Source organism: Camellia sinensis, chromosome 6, assembly GCF_055761805.1.
Source record: "Camellia sinensis isolate YWXY chromosome 6, ASM5576180v1, whole genome shotgun sequence".
Taxonomy (NCBI): Eukaryota; Viridiplantae; Streptophyta; class Magnoliopsida; order Ericales; family Theaceae; genus Camellia; species Camellia sinensis.
In genome coordinates, this window is record NC_138966.1 from 200,754,455 (window position 1) to 200,772,374 (window position 17,920).

Genomic DNA, 17,920 nt, shown 5'->3' on the forward strand with positions numbered 1-17,920 from the left:
GCTAGATGTATAGGCAAGTGCTCCATTATATCAAAAAAACTCGGAGGAAATATTTTCTCTAGATGACAAAGTGTTATAGCGATACGATCTTGAATATATTGCAAATCCGTCGCACGATTCACTTTTGAACACAATTGTCTAAAGAAATTGCTCAATTCAATCAAGGGTTCAATTACATTCTTCAGTAACGATCTTCGAATAGCCAATGGAATAAGTTGTTGCATCAGAATATGACTATCGTGGCTCTTAAGACCCCCAATACTTCTATCATGTGAGCGCACACGACGTGATATATTGGATGAATAGCCGTCGGGAACTCTTACTTCCTTCAACACTTTCAAGAACAAATCTTTCTCATCCTTGGTCATCGTGAATTGTGCTGCTGGTAAATAGGCTTTATTCGACCCTCTTAACTGCAAATGTAGGGGTTTTCTAATATTCATATCTTGTAAATCACGCCGAGCATTAACGCCATCCTTCGATTTTCCTACAACCCCTAATATTGTCCACAACACATTGTCACAAACATTCTTCTCTATATGCATCACATCGAGGTTGTGTCTTATTAGATTGTGCTCCCAATATGGCAATTCATAAAAGATACTCTTTTTCTTCCAACTGTGGGTGCGATGTCCAACTTTCTCCTTCTCTACCTGTCTCTTATGCCTCTCCTTAAGGTCATCCCTCTTGTATTGGGTTAAAATACCCTCAGATTCTAATTGTAGCAACATCTCAGTTCCAGACAACAATTTGGGTTTGAGTCAGACTTCCCAAGTACCATCAAATGATACTTTATCTTTCCGGAATTTATGGCCAGTAGGTAAAAATCTGCGATGACCCAAGTATGATTGTTTCCTACTATGCTTCAACCAACACGATGTAGTTTCCTTATTGCAACAAGGACATGCATATTCGCCTTTAGTGCTCCATCCTGACAAGTTTGCGTATGCAGGAAAATCACTAATTGTCCACAGTAATGCTGCATGCATTTGAAACATTTGATTTGTTGATGCATCAAATGTTGACACACCCTCATTCCATAGTTCTTTCAACTCCTCAATCAACGGTTGCATGTACACATCAATCTTGTCACCAGGTCCTTTTGGGCCGTCAATAAGCACGGCTAAAATTAGAAATGGTTGCTTCATGCACATCCATGGCGGCAAGTTGTATGGAACGAGCACAACAGGCCAAGTGCTATGAACTATGTTCATCGTTCTGAATGGGTTAAAACCATCAGATGCTAAGCCAAGCCTTACACTTCGGCAATCATTACTAAACTCAATATTCCGACGGTCAAAATCTTTCTATGCAAGGGAGTCAGCAGGATGCTTGAAGACACCATCATCAGTTCGTTCCTCTGCATGCCATCTCATTAACTTGGCCGTCTTGGATGACATAAACAACCTCTGCAACCTTGGCTTTAAAGGAAAATACCTCATCTGTTTTGCAGCTATTCGTTTGCCACCTTTGTTAGGACCATTTGAACCACCATCACCATTTGATTTCCATCTACAACTGTTGCATATGACACATTTATCAAGATTGGCGTCCTCGTTTCGAAACAACATGCAACTGTTGGGACATGCATCCCACGTCTCATACGTGAAGCCCAAATCTGTTGTGACCTTGTGAGCTTTATAATATGAGTCCGGGAGTTTCACACCCAACGGGAACGCCTCATTTAATAACTCAAGTAGCATGTCAACAGACTTGTCTGTCCACTAATTAAGCACCTTCAAATGTAAAAGTCGAACAATGAATGACAAAGATGTGAACTTCTGACAACCCGGATACAATTCACTTTGTGCATCTTGAAGAAGTTTGAAATACTTTGCAGTCTCTGCATTTGGACCGAGCTGGGGTTCAAATGCATGAGGATCAGGCCCCTGTGGTTCATCACCCTCAACACTTGTATCGGCATGTGGATTTCCCATAGCCCCTTGTATCATTCCAATCATATCATCCCCAATGTCTGAATTAGCTAATGTTTCATTCTCTCGATTACCATCCAGAGATACGTAAGATTCCCCATGATTAATCCAATGTTTATATTTTTTAAAAAAACCATTCAAAATCAGATGCTCCTGTACACCCTCTCGTACAAAATAGTATCAATTCTCACACTTCCTACACGGACAACTGATCATCGAACCTTCAACCCTATTGGTGTAGGCAAACACAAGGAATTCATCAATCCCATTAATGTATTCGCTCGACATCCTATTTGGAAAATCGATCCAACTCTTATCCATCATCTGTACACATCCACAAAAATATCCCATCAAAGTAACTCTAAATATAATACCTACGTATTCATGTACCATGATACCTATCCATCCAATTTCTCTGAAATAGGTAGGTAGTCTTATCCTAATTAGTTATTTACCGATTTAATAGGAGAACATAAAAAATGATATAATTTCATACTTTCTGAGTCATAACTTAAAAAATAAATAAATCATAACCAAACACCACATGAGACACAAGTTGCACCTTAGGATTTCTATTCCATAGAAAGATTTTGTCAATTATCAAAAAGTTGAAATTGCAATATTCAAAGGAAACAACCAGGTAGTTCAAAACCAATATAGACGGATCACAAAACGAAATAGGAGTACCATTTACATTCGAAAATGCAAGCAGTGTTATTATAGAATACAACAAATAAAAAGAATAGACTCTTCATAGCCCATTTTTGCAATTTACAATTCCGATTACACTTTGGCCTTTCAGCATGAAAATGCACACCCTTCTTCATATAGAAAGTCAAATATATGAAAATAAACATATAGGGAGAAAATATTACAACTACAGAACTACTTTCCATGTTACCTTCCTAATTTTCATAAATGAAATCAAGTAGAGTCACTTCCTCCTGACCAAACTATTCTTGGACTAATTTGGTTGCATTTCGTGTTCAATTTTTTTTCCTAATTTTTTTTTTTTACATATATAAAAATAGGTTGTGATTTTTAAAAGTTTATTATTTGTCAAAATAATAAATGTTATTATTATTTATAATATTTCCATAAATGTCAAAATAATAAACTTACTAATTTGGTTATACTAATTTTTAATTTGGTTATAATAAACTTAATAATTTGGTTATAATAAACTTAATAATAAACTTAATAATAAACTTACTAATAAACTTGGTTATAATAAATTTAATAATAAACTTAATAAGTTTAATTTGGTTATAAACAACCTAAGTTTAATTTGGTTATAATAAACTTAATAATAAACTTACTAATTTTTTTTTTACATATATAAAAATAGGTTGTGAATTTTTAAAAGTTTATTATTTGTCAAAATAATAAATGTTATTATTATTTATAATATTTCCATAAATGTCAAAATAATAAACTTACTAATTTGGTTGCGTTTCGTGTTCAATAATATTTCCATAAATGTTATTATTATTTATTTAAATATACAGATTTTATAATATCAATGTAATTAGAATTATAATGTATATATATATATATATAATTTACATATTTTTATATATATATCAATATGTATATATATATATATATAAAGATGCTACAAATTTATATATATACAGATTTAATAATGTATATATACAGATTTAATAATGTATACATATTAATTTACATATTTATATATATATATATATATCAATATATATATATATATAAAGATGATACAGATTTAATAATGTATATATACAGATTTAATAATGTATATATATATATAAAAATGAGACAGATTTATATATACATATTGATACAGATTTATATATATATATATATAGATGATACAGATTTATATACATATATATATATATATAGATGATACATGTATATATCTATACAGAGAGAGAGAGAGAGAGAGCATACCGCACCACCGTTCGTCCTCGCCGCAGCACCGCACCACCGTTCGTCCTCATCGCAGCACCGCACCACCGTTCGCCGTTCGGCTTCGCAGGGATTTGGGGGAAAGAAATTGGTTTCACAGATTTAGGGATTTGGATATAGGTTTTACACTTTTTGATCGAGCGGCAAGATGAAGAGCAGGGGAAAAAAAATTTCACTTTTTGCGACGGTAGGTTTTACACCGTCGCAAATGTCAAGTACTTTATTCATAAAACGACGCCGTTTAACTTATACTTATTTGTGACGGACAATTGCCGTCGCAATATGTAAAATATTCGCGACAGCAACCGTACGCCGTCTCAAAACATTGCTTTTGGCGACGGTAAAAACATCCGTCGCTAATACTGATGCATTTACTTCCTATCCGCGCATTTTTTATTACTGACGGGGACAATGCCGTCGCTAAAGCCCTCATTTGCGACGGTTTAAGCTGCCGTCGCAAAAAACCATTTTTTGCGACGGGAAAATTGCCGTCGCTAATTCTTCCGTGTTTTTTACCCCCTTTTCTTGTAGTGTGCAATTGAAAAAAAAAATGTTTTGGTCAACCAGTCGGACGTCTGGGTGGACGACCGGGTAGACCCAATCTGCTTTTTTCAAAATTCAAAACTCAAAACTCAAAAACACATTTCAAAACTCATAACTAAATAATTTTTCTCTTTTCAAAACTCAACTTATAATTTCACACTTAAATCACAACTCCAAAAAAAAAAATTAAAATTCCAAAATTAAATCAAACGCAACCCACATTTTTTCATTGGTGGATTAAAAAAAAAAAGGGCAGGCTTCTCTCGTCCTTAATTAGATTTGAAAGGTGGTGTTTGGCTCATTGAGTCTATTTTTTAGGTTTGTTATTATAATTTGAACTAGTCATATTTTTAAATTTGTTGAGCATATTATTTTGTAAAAAATTAAGTCGATTGGATAAAGGTAATTATGTCCTCAAATCAGTTTTGTATTTTTTTGATAAATCGATCAGTTTTGTATGAACCGTTTATTATTTTACTATTCATTTTTTATACAAAACTAACCTGAACACGGGGTTTCCTTTATCCGATCCACATATTTTTTGCAGGGATGATATATTCGACGAATCCTAAAATATGAACGATTCGGATCATTGAAAGATAACTCAAACGTGGGTCTAATGGATCGAACAACACTTCTTAAATTAGATTAAGGGTAGGAGAGAAGCCCAATAAAAAAATAAAAATATTAAATATGAAGATATTATTATAATGAAAATATATACCATATTCATTTTTCTTTTAATATTTTAAAGGGTATATTATAATTTAGCACCATGTGATTTACCCAACAAACACAGAGCCCCCTATAATTTCATTTGTAACACTTAAACTCCCTTAAACTTTATTCCAAAGTGCAATTTTGGAATGACGTAAGAGCATCTCCACCAGTTTACCTAAATTTTACCTTAAAATATTATTAAAAAATTCATTCCCTATTTTAAGAATCATTTTTTCATTTACTTCCCCCAACAGACTCCCTATTCTTTCTCTATTCTATTAGCAAACTCTCTATTTTTTCTTTATTTTATTAAAATATAATTTTTAATTATAAATTTAAAAAAAATAAAAATCATATATCTGTACCACAGTCCCTAAACAAAATATATATATATATATATATATAAGGGAGCTACAGTGACTCCCTAGAAATAGGGAGTCACTGTAGCAAAAACTAATTTAAGGAATCATTTAGGGGATCTGATGCATATGGATAGGAGCCATTTACCCCTTAAAATAGGTAAGGAGGGGGTTTAGGGGCTTTGGTGGGGATGCTCTAACAGAAGTTATAAAAAGTCTAAATTACCCTTATTTCTTTTCCTAATTTTCTTCTTAATGTCATTATAAACCAAAATATGCTCTCCCATTTTTCTTTAATTTTTATGTATTCTTTTCATTTTCTTCTTCTCTCATTGTATTCTTTTCCTCTTCCACATTTCTCATACCATCATCAAATGCATATCTATCTCTCTCTCTCTAGAATTTAGACCCAAACAAATACTCATCTCTCTCTCTCTAGAATTTAAACCCAAACAAATACTCATCTCTCTCTCTCTAAAATTTAGACCTAAACAAACAATCATATCTCTCTCTAGAATGTAGACCCAAACCATAACTTTTTGCATAACTTTTTGCACCAAATCTAAATAGAAAAGTGAAGTCAACTTTCAAAAACTTCAATAAACATCAAACAATGCTAGGAAAATGCAATGCATTTTCAATAACAAAACCATAACTTTTTGTAAATAGTCCATAGTTGCAAACACCCACCAAGCTCATCCCATCTCCTCCACTCAACCAACACCCACCACCCACCATCTTTCCCTCTCACTGCACCCATGGTGGTTGTCACCATTATAATTTGGGACTTGGCTTAGTTAATTGGGTATACCTATGTATATAATGTATGTGTGTCTATAATAATAAAGAGAAGATTAAGCATGATGGTAGTTGTCATGGTAGAGAATGATAGACATAGATTTTAATTTATGAGTTAACTTAATTTGAGTTAAGAGAATAATAGACATAGATTTTAAAAGAATAATGAAACAAAAATGAAAAGGAAATATGGAAAAATGAAGGAGATCAGTTAGAGAGAGAGAAGTATTTTAGAGAGAAAAGCAACATCTTTGGTTTTCAAAAAACTTGGGAAGAATAATGTAAGGACTTATCCAATATGGTTCAGGGGGGAAAATTTTGATTTTATGGTTGTGTAACAAACAATTCCGTCTAAAATTGTACTTTAGTATGAAGTTTAGGAGGTTTAAGTGTTACAAATAAAATTATAAGAGGGTTCCATGTTTTTTGAATAAATCACAAGGGGTTAAATTATAATTTACTCTATTTTAAATCTCATGTATGCATATATGTACATTGAAGAAGTATATGTGCAAAATGAATGAATTGGCGTGTGGATATAGAAGTTCTTTGATTTAAGTTGTTAAAATTCGGGTTCGAAAAAAATATTTGTTAAATTTTGATATAATATTTTTACACACTAAATTAGGTTTTAAAGATTACTAATTTAAATAATTATAATTACTCCATGATCATCACATTAATTAAAATTATAATTTAGGGGTTGAATATATGAAATAGAAAAAATCCAATAATTTATGAGAAAAAAATGTAACGAATCCTTCAATTTATAAGATCTATTGAGCAAAAGCAAGTTTATAACTTGGGCTGGTGTCATTTGATTGAAGAATTATTTATACCTGATCCAAATTATGTGGCACGTTGTTTAGACTCACCCAAACTCAATTATCAACTTAAGTTTGTTTGTCCAAATTTCATTGAAATTTAATAACATCAACTCGAGTTATGCTAGAATTGCCCATCAACCTGAGCTAATTTTGATTTTTTTTGTATAGGAGGGAGAAAGGGATTGAACAAGAGAATTGAAGACTCAGACTCGAGCCTACTTAGGAGCAAGCCAGACAGGCCCAACATTCATTCCGTTATCATCTAAATCAAGCCTTGTACTACTTTGAGTTGGGCCAGACAGGCCCAACATAAATTTCATTGTAATCTAAACAAAGCCTTGTCCATGAAATCTCTTATTCTGACCCATTTTTACATTTTTTTTTTTTAATGTGCAAAAAAAATTAAGAGATAATATGATTTAAATAAGACAATAAACTGAATTTTTTCCCAGTTGTCAAAATAGGCATTTATTATTAAAAAATTTAAATTGAAAAAGGCATCAAGTAATGACATACAAATTAAAAAAATATATAAAATAATACGAAAAATTACAGTTTCACTATTTAAAGATATAATAATCATAATTTTAATAATAATTTATGAATATGCCATCACCACATTATTCTTATTCTTATGGTATATTCTGTGTGGAATTTCTGAAACATTTTCCAAATGCATTTTATGTAATTCCATCTATCTTTCATCTCTCTTTGGTCTTATGAACATTATATTGTTATTTTCATACATATCAAAGATATGAAAATAGGTCTAGTCTAGTAAATTACCATATAGTCATCTTAAATTATAAATTTTTGGAAGACTTCATACACAATAGTCACGATATGGGCCCAAAAAATTTGTGCATCACGATTTGATGACTGCTTTTAAATTTTTTTATTTCTTTTTTTGTTTATAACAAAAATTCAAAGCTAAAAAATTAAAGTGTTCGGTATCTATTTAAAGAAATAATTTTTTTTCAATGATTTTTTTCTTAGCACAACTCATTTTGATTTGTTTGTTAATTGCTTAAATAGTAATTTTTTAGATATTTCAACTAAAAAAATTGTTATATATATCGCTACAATTGTTAAAAAGTTGCGTTTGGTAGAATTTTTTAAATATGATTTGAGAATATAATTGTATTTTGAGTTTATGAGTTTTGAAATTATGATTTGAGTGTGAACAATTTGTTTGGTGAATAAGTTTTGAAAATAGTTTTGAATTGAGTAGGAAATTTCTAATGTGACATATGATATTTGATATAAAAACTTACAACTCATAATTAAACACACAACTCAAAATTTTATTCAAAACTCATAAAAAAAAATTTAAAAATTGGCAATTGTTAAAAATAATAATAATAATAATAATAATAATTTGCACTGTTTCGGTCAACAGGTATATCCGGGAGAACGACCGGCTAGACATCCGGGAGGACGACCGGTTAACCTAAATTTTCTCGCCTTGGTCAAAGTTTTCAAAAGTAAGTGTGGAATTAATTTTTAAAACAAAAATGCGCCGGACCCCCAGTAAAACCCACCCCACCGATCCCCAGTGCCACGTGACACTGCAGGATTGGAGGAAAAGAAAAAAAAAAAAAAAAAACAGAAAACTGGCCAATGGAGGCCCGCCACGTCACTGGGGGTCTGTAACAGCGTTGTTTTTTAAAATTGTAAACAAACACCATATGCAAACCAAAGGATAGAACTAAAGTTCCAAAGTTCTACCAAACATAGCCTAACTTTCTAGCAATTGAGAAATGAATTAAATTTTTCAACAATTACCCTTTTTTTTTTTTTTTTTTTTTGATAAATACAAAAACTATTTTAAAAAAAAAAATTTACCAAAACAGATAACCAAAGAATAGTTGCCAAACAGGCATTTAGGGCCTTTTAAGCCATTAAAGAACTTAAACAGTGTCCAAACTGGACCAGGCAGCCCAGTACAAGCATTTTTTTTTTGGGTGGGTCCAATAGAACCTTCCCAATCCCAGTTGGGCTAGTTCCACGAAACTTCTCCGCCAAAATGGCGATCGTATCATATCCCAACCAATAAAACAGTGACGCGTAGGATGTTAACGACGTGTCACGTCACACGTCAAGTCAACTTTAAAATATCTTACACACCCTACCTCCTCTCAGGTTGTGTACGTGTATGCATATATATATATATATATATATATATATATATCAACAATGATTCATCCCATTAAAATTATCACCATTAATAATACTAATGTATTAAAAAAATAAAAAAAATAAAATAAAAATACAACTTCAAAACTAAAACATCACATCATTAATGGCGGGACCCACTGCTACCTAATTAGTGGGACCACTAATTAGTGCTCCAAGCATTTTTTTTACAAAAATGCTAGAGGCCCCAAAAATTCTACCAAAAGTTTTACCAAATGTCTCACATGGGTGTGGGACCCACATGGGACCCACATTGTGTGGGTCCCACACCCATGTGAGACATTTGGTAAAACTTTTGGTAGAATATTTGGGGTCTCTAACATTACTCTATATAAGAGGAGGGGTGGAGGTTGAGAAGTGATCAGACGCGGTGGGATCTACGGTAAGAAGGTTGAGAAAAATGGCGGAGGACAAGTACAATCTGAAGAACCCAGCCGTGAAGAGGATTCTTCAGGAGGTCAAGGAGATGCAATCCAATCCTTCCGATGATTTCATGAGCCTTCCTCTCGAGGTTCCCTTTTTCCTAACCCTAATCTCTCTTTTTTTTTCCCTTCAATTTTATGGATTTTGCTTTTTCTAGGGATTTATTTGAAGATCTAACACTATCCTCCTTCAATTTCTTCGCGTTTTATTTATTTTTCTGTGATTTGAAACAGTTCATCATCGAATTATGCAATTTTGGGTTAGATTTTGAAGTATAAATCATCGTTTTTTTTTTTTTTTTTTTTTTTTTGGGTCTCTGTGTGTGTGTTTTTGTTCCTGAGATCAATCGAGTTTTTTTTTTTATTTTTTTTATTTTGTGTTGATATATGCATTTTTGCTGTGGAATCTCTGGAAGTGTCCGTCATTATGTTTGGAATTGAATTTTGGTGAGATTGGTAGCTCTGAATGTGACTCATGAGAGACGGTTACCTTTATGTTTGGAGATGAATTTTGGTGAGATTGGTATTTTCTGCTCATATGATGGTTAGGGCTTTGATTTTGATTTTGATTTTTTTTTTTTTTTCTTCTTTCTTTCCTTGTTTAATTTTGTTAGTTGAGCTAACTTTGATTATGTGATTCAGATTAAAATTTCAAAATTATACTCGATTTATTCATATATTTCAGTAGATTCAGTACCTATTTTTTGGGCATAAAATACAAGTAGACAAAAATATGCACACCTATATGTGTTCATATGGTGATGCTTTTTTGTCATGCTTCATAATTTTTGACATGATGACCCAATTTGACCACTTACATGCGAAGTTGTTCTTATGATTTTTTTTCCTTGTGTTATTGATTGAGCTGAGTCCTTTGAAGCATTCATGCACTATATGTTGCTTAATATACATGACCATCCAGAATTTGCACTCTTAGGTATTATGTTGTCAATTTTAATTTGTGACCTTGTGTTCTTATGACTGTAATAGAACACAAAGCCCTGGGCTACTTGCTTTGCAGCATTGATCAGTCTAATTTTGTGTTTTGCATGATTGAGGAATTAATATCAAATCCCTAAGGATTGCTAAAATTTTTCATGACTGCCCGTTTTAGTAAGCCAAGTTTTAATGGATATCAAGCAACAAGGGGGCTTTGATTGGATGGTGGAAATTTAATTAGTTGCACGAGAATACTACATAAGAAGCTGGATTTGGAAGTTTTTAATCTCGACTGGTTTTTTAACATATCTTTTATTTCATTATTTGTAATTTCGTTACTCTGAGATCCAAACATAATGTTATTTTACAACCACAATTTCAATGATCTGTTTTTTTTTTTTTTTTTCTATTATTTTGGTATTCTATAGGATTTTTACATTCTCTGTATTAAGCCTATAAAATGTGTTCTCAGGAGAATATATTTGAGTGGCAATTTGCAATAAGGGGACCCTGTGATACTGAGTTTGAGGGAGGCGTCTACCATGGACGAATCCAATTGCCTGCAGAATACCCATTCAAACCTCCCTCATTTATGCTGTTGTCGGTAATGTCATTCTTTCAAGAAACGCTTATTATATGAATTTGTGTAACTGTTGGTTTGTGCTATTATCATTTAATAATAATAATAATTTTTGTGAGGGCATATCATCAAATATTTTGATAATGTTCATAAGAAACATGTCATGTTAATCCTGTTTTGTTGCCCTTGTTTCAGCCGAATGGTCGTTTTGAAACGCAGACAAAGATATGTCTTAGCATATCAAATCATCATCCTGAGCACTGGCAGCCATCATGGAGTGGTAAATTTTTTGTTCTTGGTACATTGTGGGTATTTTTTTTGGTAGAGTGATTATATAGCTGCAAGCTATGTCTATGCATATGGTTTGCTTTTGAGACCAATTTTTGCAGCTTAGTTGAGAGGCGATGGTAGCAACCAACTTAGATTTTGCAATTGTGCTTCTCATTAGATTAAAGAATTGATAAAAGTGTAGCTAAATCTTTTATTTTACAGATGCATGAATGAAATGTGCTTATAACAAGTGGATTTAGGCAGTGTTACCAGAAAAGACCAATATACCTTAGCGATTTATGTTTTGGGAATGGCGGATTCAGTGATTCAAAGCATTTCAAAAAAATGTTTTCCAATAGAAACGTTAAAAGTTGCCTTAGGAGGAAAAACAAATGAAATATAACAAACTAAAATCTAAAAAGAGTGAAGTTTTGGTATGACAAAATGTAAGAAATGATTCATAATGCTCATAGAAATATGTTAATATATGATTAATTTGGAAAAGAAAAACAATATTTTATTGGATGTCTAATTGTTAAAAATAAAATTGCTCTAAAATACCTTAAATTCCAATAATGTAATTTAACAAGCTTACCCTTATCATATCGCATTTTAGACAATATTGTGCATCACGTTCCTGATCCTGTTCCTCTTCTACTGACTGAAACCGTCCACATTCTAGGTGACATAGGGATTTAGCAAATTTATTTATTATGTGCTTGTGCTTCAGGATCCATGTACATTTCCATTCAGGGTGCCTTGTTTTCTCAGCCTGAACTTTTGCTAGGCTTGGTTTTAACTTGATAGTTGTGGAAGCCAAGCACTTTCTCAATTTTGTTCCTCTGTTTTGTTTCATGATGTATAGTTGATTCAGTGAATAATGTTCATGAATTACGAAATATGCCAGAAACTGATAAATTGATGGATGTTGATCATTCTCATCACATCACATGATTGTAGATATATGTTGATTTTTTATTTTAAATTTAATTCATCATTTATGTATATAACTGTTTCCAGTTCGGACTGCTTTAGTAGCTCTAATTGCGTTCATGCCCACCAACCCAAATGGCGCATTGGGCTCATTAGACTACAAGAAAGAAGAAAGACGTGTTCTGGCTATTAAATCTCGTGAAGCTGCCCCAAGGTTTGGTACTCCTGAAAGGCAAAAACTAATTGATGAGGTTTGTTATGACGTGGATTCTCCTTCAGTTATATGTTTCCTTATGTAAGATCTCATCCTGACTGTCCATTCTCATTGCACAGATTCACGAGTGTATGTTAAGTAAGGCACCGCCAGTTCCACAGCCCAATCCCACACAGGCTTCTGAAGAACACCCTGCCAACGAAGAGGATGAATCAAACCAGAGCCCTCTAGAGGCTGGTGCAGTAGCTGCTGGGGAAGAACTTACAAATCCAGTTGTGGGTGATAGAATCATTGAAGAACAGCGTGGAGCTCCTTTGAATGCAAATCCCGGATCCGCTGAGCTTGGGGTACCTAGACAGGTTCCTGCTGGACCCTCAAGGGAGCAGCTTTTGCAGAGGTCGGTACCAAGAAGGGTTCAGAAACCGGCTGATGATCGCTTGTTCACATGGGCTGCTGTTGGGCTCACCATTGCCATCGTTGTTCTCTTGTTGAAGAAGTTTTTGAAAGCTAGCGGACATGGTGCTGTCTTCATGGATGGATCGTAGATATGGTGGTGGTTTATGCAATTGATGGATAGTATATTTAAGATATTATTTTAATTTTTCTACCTAACTGGAGGGATTTGTACTACATCACTCTTGCCTCTTCTTGTTGATACCCCAGCCACAATATAAATATGTCATGCATATTCGGACTTTTAAGCATAATTTATTGGTTTGTTATTAGACTAGTATGAGGTTTTGTATATAGTGATGAACATGAATGGGCTAAGCTAAGCGTGAAGTTTGAATTGCTGTATCTCAAGGAATGAATGAATGATTGGCTGTGTTTGGAAGAGAGAAACTTGTCTACATCTTTAGGTTAAGTTTGAATTATAGGTCTGCATATTTGTATATAATTTAGCATTTGATTTAAACTTTTTGACCAAAGATAATTCATTCTCAAGGGGATTTTGTTTTGCATGGGTTATTTTGTTTCAAGGGGAGAAATGGAACAACTTATTCCAAGATAATGTATTTGCCGGATGTTTACGAAATAGGGATAATTTATTCTGCCAATTAAACATGAACTTATGAACTAGTATGTTTATGGTTATGAAGACTCTGGTCCAGCAACTTTCATGTCTAAAAAGAAAAATGTCAGGAATTTTAAATGTTTATCAATATTACTATCAAATATTTCATATGAGTTTGGGATTCATATATATGGATCTTATACTCATGTGATATATTTAATAAAAATATTGATAAAAATATTTAAAATCGTTAACATTATTTAGGTTTAAATAAGAAAATGTTGTGATGCACATTCTAAAAATTATATGCCAAGTGTACTATTGTAATTACAATGTAATAATTTACAAGTCACATCGCAAAACATCTTAACAAAAGACATTGCAAAGTCTCTTGATTTTTAATCATTAAAAAAAAGCATAATGTTTATAACAAAATATTATAACTAAGGATTGGAAATATGTTAATTTAGTAATTTTTTAATTATTTGATTAAAATATAAGCTAAAAAAAATTAGTATATTTGGGATGACTTTTTAGTTTTGTACGAAAAGATGTGCAAAAAGTAGAGAGAAGACAATCTTTTATTTTTTGGTATGAGTTATTGGCTTTTTGATTTTTCTAGTGACATTTGGACTTTTTGGCTAAAAAAGTCACTTGCCAAACAAGGCTTAAGGCTAAGTTTGACATTTTTAAAAAAAATTAAAAAAGTCAAAAAGTTATTATCCTATTTAAATCACATCACCCTTAAATTTACAAATGTGTACGCTTAATTAAACTTACGAAGGAGTATACTTAAGGGCGTGTATAAATACGAAGACTCACTCCTCTTTACTAAACATTGATCCCATTATACCTAACCCCACTCCGTAGTCTACTACACATTTTAATTTATACTTTTTTATTATTAACTTCTATAGAAATGATAGAAACCCCACAACATTCCACTCCCATGACCCCACGCACACATGTTAGAGAGAGATCAAAAAAAAAAAAAAAAAAAAAATCACACATGACTAATCACAATCATTTAAGAGTTATGAGATTTTTCAAAATGGGAGTCCCAAGTATTTTCCTAACTTCTATTTGCTAAATATTATATCAAACATGTTCAAAATTTAACTTAAATTTTATTCACTTCATTTTTTGTTCCTCTATTAACTATTTTTTAAAATCTAAACACAATCTTAAAAAAATTATAATTTCTCATCAGTTCTTTTAATTGTATAGAAACTAATTATATAATCGAACACAACCATCTCGTGTGATAGAATTGTGACTGATTTTATAATTAATTTATTATATATTCAAGACTTCATCATTTCCCATCAAGCAAAAAAAAAATTGTAAGAAATTTTAATAAACATCCTTTATTAATAATAAACACTTTTCTTCTCAACATGCGTAATATAATACATGCAGCACCTGTTCCCTCATTCAAAAAAAAAAAAGAACAAAAAAAGACAAGAGCCACTTCAACAACAGATCTCACATCTTGACCAAAGAAACAATGGCAAGGCAATTGCTGGTCATCTGTTTCATCTTGGAATCAAAGTCCAACAATGGCGACTTGTTCCCCGAAAGCCTATCATCGCAATCGCTGGAGTCAGTAATAGCCGCGCTGAGCATGCTATTCATGGTGCCAACATCTTTAATGCCTAGAGCTTCCAAAGCCTTCTGGTAGTTGTCAAGAGCGTCTTCATAACTGTCTTTGCAATCGCTGGCGATGGATTTCATGTCTGGAGGAGTGTTGGGGATGGTGGAGATTTTGGTGGCAACAGCGACGGCGGTCTTGGCGTTGTTAATGGCCACTTTAATGGCTTGTTCGAGGACGGAGACGGTGTCAGTCTTGCCGTGGATGAGTGGTTTGATGGAGGAGATGCAGAGGTCGACATAGTCTGTTGATTTGCAGATTTGAGAGAGGACTGGATTGCCTTCTACTCTCCATTGTTGATGTCTTGCTACTCCTAACCTGCCAAAATTAATATACAAAAATATTACCACAAAAGTTATAACATAAATCGTTTTGTTAAAATAGTTAATTGTATGAAATTGTAAATCATAAGATTCATTAATATGATATATAATTTTATAAAAATGATTTATTTATATAATTTTTCCCTTCCAAATCCCCTCAAATCATGTGGCAAATAAAATTTAAAAAATTGACTCATATTCAAATATTTTTTTAAAACTCTCCTTATATGTATTATGTCTTGTCACCTTATTAGGCAGATTGTTGTAGGCGAAATAAACGGTATGGATGCTGTAATTTTATATATTTATAGAATTGAATCACAATGAATAATCTCAGGTATTTTAAAAAACAATTATGGTTGTTTTAAATTAATTTGTTGGATTATCTCAACAAAACTATTCAAAAGAGATCCATAATAACAATTATTCTAATTCGAATGTCTTTGTAGAGGGGGTTTGGCTTGAAATTTTTAAAAATAGTTTTTAAATTTTAAATTTATATTTTTGTTAATTTTAGTAAATTTTAAAAATGTTTTAATCAATGCTTTTCACTTTTTGGATTTTCTTAATTTAAAAACACTTAAAAATATAAAATTTCTGAAAAATCTTTACAAAAATCACTAAATACTAACAAATACAAAAAAAAAATAAAATAAAATAAAATTACAAAAAATAATATATTTTTATATATATATATTTTTTTATATTTATTGAATTTTTTTAAAGATTTCTGCACACTTTTTTAACATATCTAGATTAAATACATATAAAAATATATAAATAAAAATTTGATCAAAATATTTAAAAATTCACAAAAAAATAAAAAATACGGATTGAAAAAAACTCAAAATTTGTTTTTGAAAAATCAAATTATTGGAAATCTTTCAAAAAAAAAAAAAAAAAACCCTCAGTGATGAAGAAGAGTAGTTATAGAAAACTCACTTCTCGCTAACAGGAGCAACCTCATGCAGACTTGCGAAAGCGTTTATGAGGAGAGAACAGAATGAAAAGAAGACAAGTGTTTGATACCGTGGTGTCTCCATTTTTTTCTTCTATGTTTTAATGGTTTTTCAAATTGGAAAATGGAGACAACGATGGGAAGGAGATGTATTTGGGGGGGCTCTTAAAGAGGATGTGAATTGGGGCAGTTACCACACAATTAGCCTGTTTTCCATCAATTCAGGGTCACCACTACCCCATGTTTAGAAACTTTCTTGGCCTTTTTCTAGGAGTTTTTTGTTGTGGCCAATCATAAGCCTTACCAATTATTACATATTTGAGGCAGTTGTGACTTTAGAAATTTGCACATATGAGATTATTTCATAAGCTTATGTTTTACCAATTAAATTTTTTTTTTTTTAACTGAACAACATTTACTTTGTTTGATTTTGAATTTTTAAAAATAATTTTTAAGCTTTTTTATTTTTTATATTTTGGTGCCTTTAGTGAATTTGTTTTTATATTTAGTCATTTTTTTATATGCGCCTAAAAAATAAAATATTTGTAAAAAATATACTGAATTTTTATATTTTTTATTTAATAATTTTTTAAGAAGAATTCACAAATATTTTACTTTTTAAGTATATTTAGATTAAGTGTATTTTTGATATTGTTTACTAAATAGAGTAAAAATTCAGTGTCATGGTGATATCATGTCACAATTGACACGTGGTATTATCTACCAACAATAAACTTACTTGTAAAGGGTGAACTTTATTTTCGAAATATAATTATATTGTCATATATACATGAGAAGGCAAATGGCAAGATGTTATTGGATGATGATACCAGTGAGATAGTATCACCATTGTATTGATTTTTTTTTTTTTTTTTTTGGATGGGATCTTTAATTTTTTAAAATAATTAAACTATATAAAATAAAATATAAACAACATGAATAATTTTTTTTTTTTTTTTTTAAAGAGCTTTTATTTGGTTGATGGGAGGATGGACCCATCAGCTATGTGGCAGAGTCATCGCTGCTTTGAGGGTATTATCATGTAGTGTACTAGTATTTCGTTTTGCTTAGATAGCAAGGTCTATTATTTTTATATTATTTTAAAAATAAATATAGGAACATATTGTTTTGTGATCGGTGGAAGATATTACATGACACTGACACATATATTCTTTGCACCTAATAATTTTTTCTTTTTCTTTTTGTAGATTTGGACTGGCTAAAAATTTGATTATTGTTTTATTTAGTAAATTCAGCTTATAAAATATGTGGGGGTGTCAATTTAATA

General features: G+C 31.7%; 2 protein-coding genes across 2 annotated transcripts; one reads left to right on the forward strand and one right to left on the reverse strand.

The window, feature by feature from the left end:
- The first annotated feature begins 9,648 nt into the window (after positions 1 to 9,648).
- On the forward strand, positions 9,649 to 13,528 carry UBC32 (ubiquitin-conjugating enzyme 32). The gene is made up of 5 exons (XM_082875866.1): positions 9,649 to 9,838; positions 11,161 to 11,292; positions 11,464 to 11,548; positions 12,559 to 12,722; positions 12,805 to 13,528. Exons 1-5 carry the CDS (start codon positions 9,728 to 9,730, stop codon positions 13,228 to 13,230), a joined length of 918 nt encoding a protein of 305 aa, XP_082731992.1. The 5' UTR covers positions 9,649 to 9,727; the 3' UTR covers positions 13,231 to 13,528.
- Positions 13,529 to 15,049: 1,521 nt separating this feature from the next.
- Positions 15,050 to 16,754, reverse strand: LOC114264561 (Plant invertase/pectin methylesterase inhibitor superfamily protein). Its single transcript, XM_028205242.2, has 2 exons — positions 16,617 to 16,754; positions 15,050 to 15,669 (listed from the first exon to the last, which is right to left on the reverse strand). The coding sequence occupies exons 1-2, from the start codon at positions 16,715 to 16,717 to the stop codon at positions 15,186 to 15,188; spliced, it is 585 nt and encodes a 194-aa protein (XP_028061043.1). The 5' UTR covers positions 16,718 to 16,754; the 3' UTR covers positions 15,050 to 15,185.
- Between the last annotated feature and the right edge of the window lie 1,166 nt (positions 16,755 to 17,920).

Bases quoted from the DNA above. Each gene is read 5' to 3' on its own strand.
- UBC32 (XM_082875866.1), top strand. From the start codon at position 9,728: ATGGCGGAGGACAAGTACAATCTGAAGAACCCAGCCGTGAAGAGGATT. The intron at 11,549-12,558 runs GTAAATTTTTTG...AACTGTTTCCAG, and splicing joins CTGGCAGCCATCATGGAGTG to TTCGGACTGCTTTAGTAGCT. The intron at 12,723-12,804 runs GTTTGTTATGAC...CTCATTGCACAG, and splicing joins GGCAAAAACTAATTGATGAG to ATTCACGAGTGTATGTTAAG.
- LOC114264561 (XM_028205242.2), bottom strand. From the start codon at position 16,717: ATGGAGACACCACGGTATCAAACACTTGTCTTCTTTTCATTCTGTTCT. The intron at 15,670-16,616 runs GTGAGTTTTCTA...TAATTTTGGCAG, and splicing joins GTTGCTCCTGTTAGCGAGAA to GTTAGGAGTAGCAAGACATC.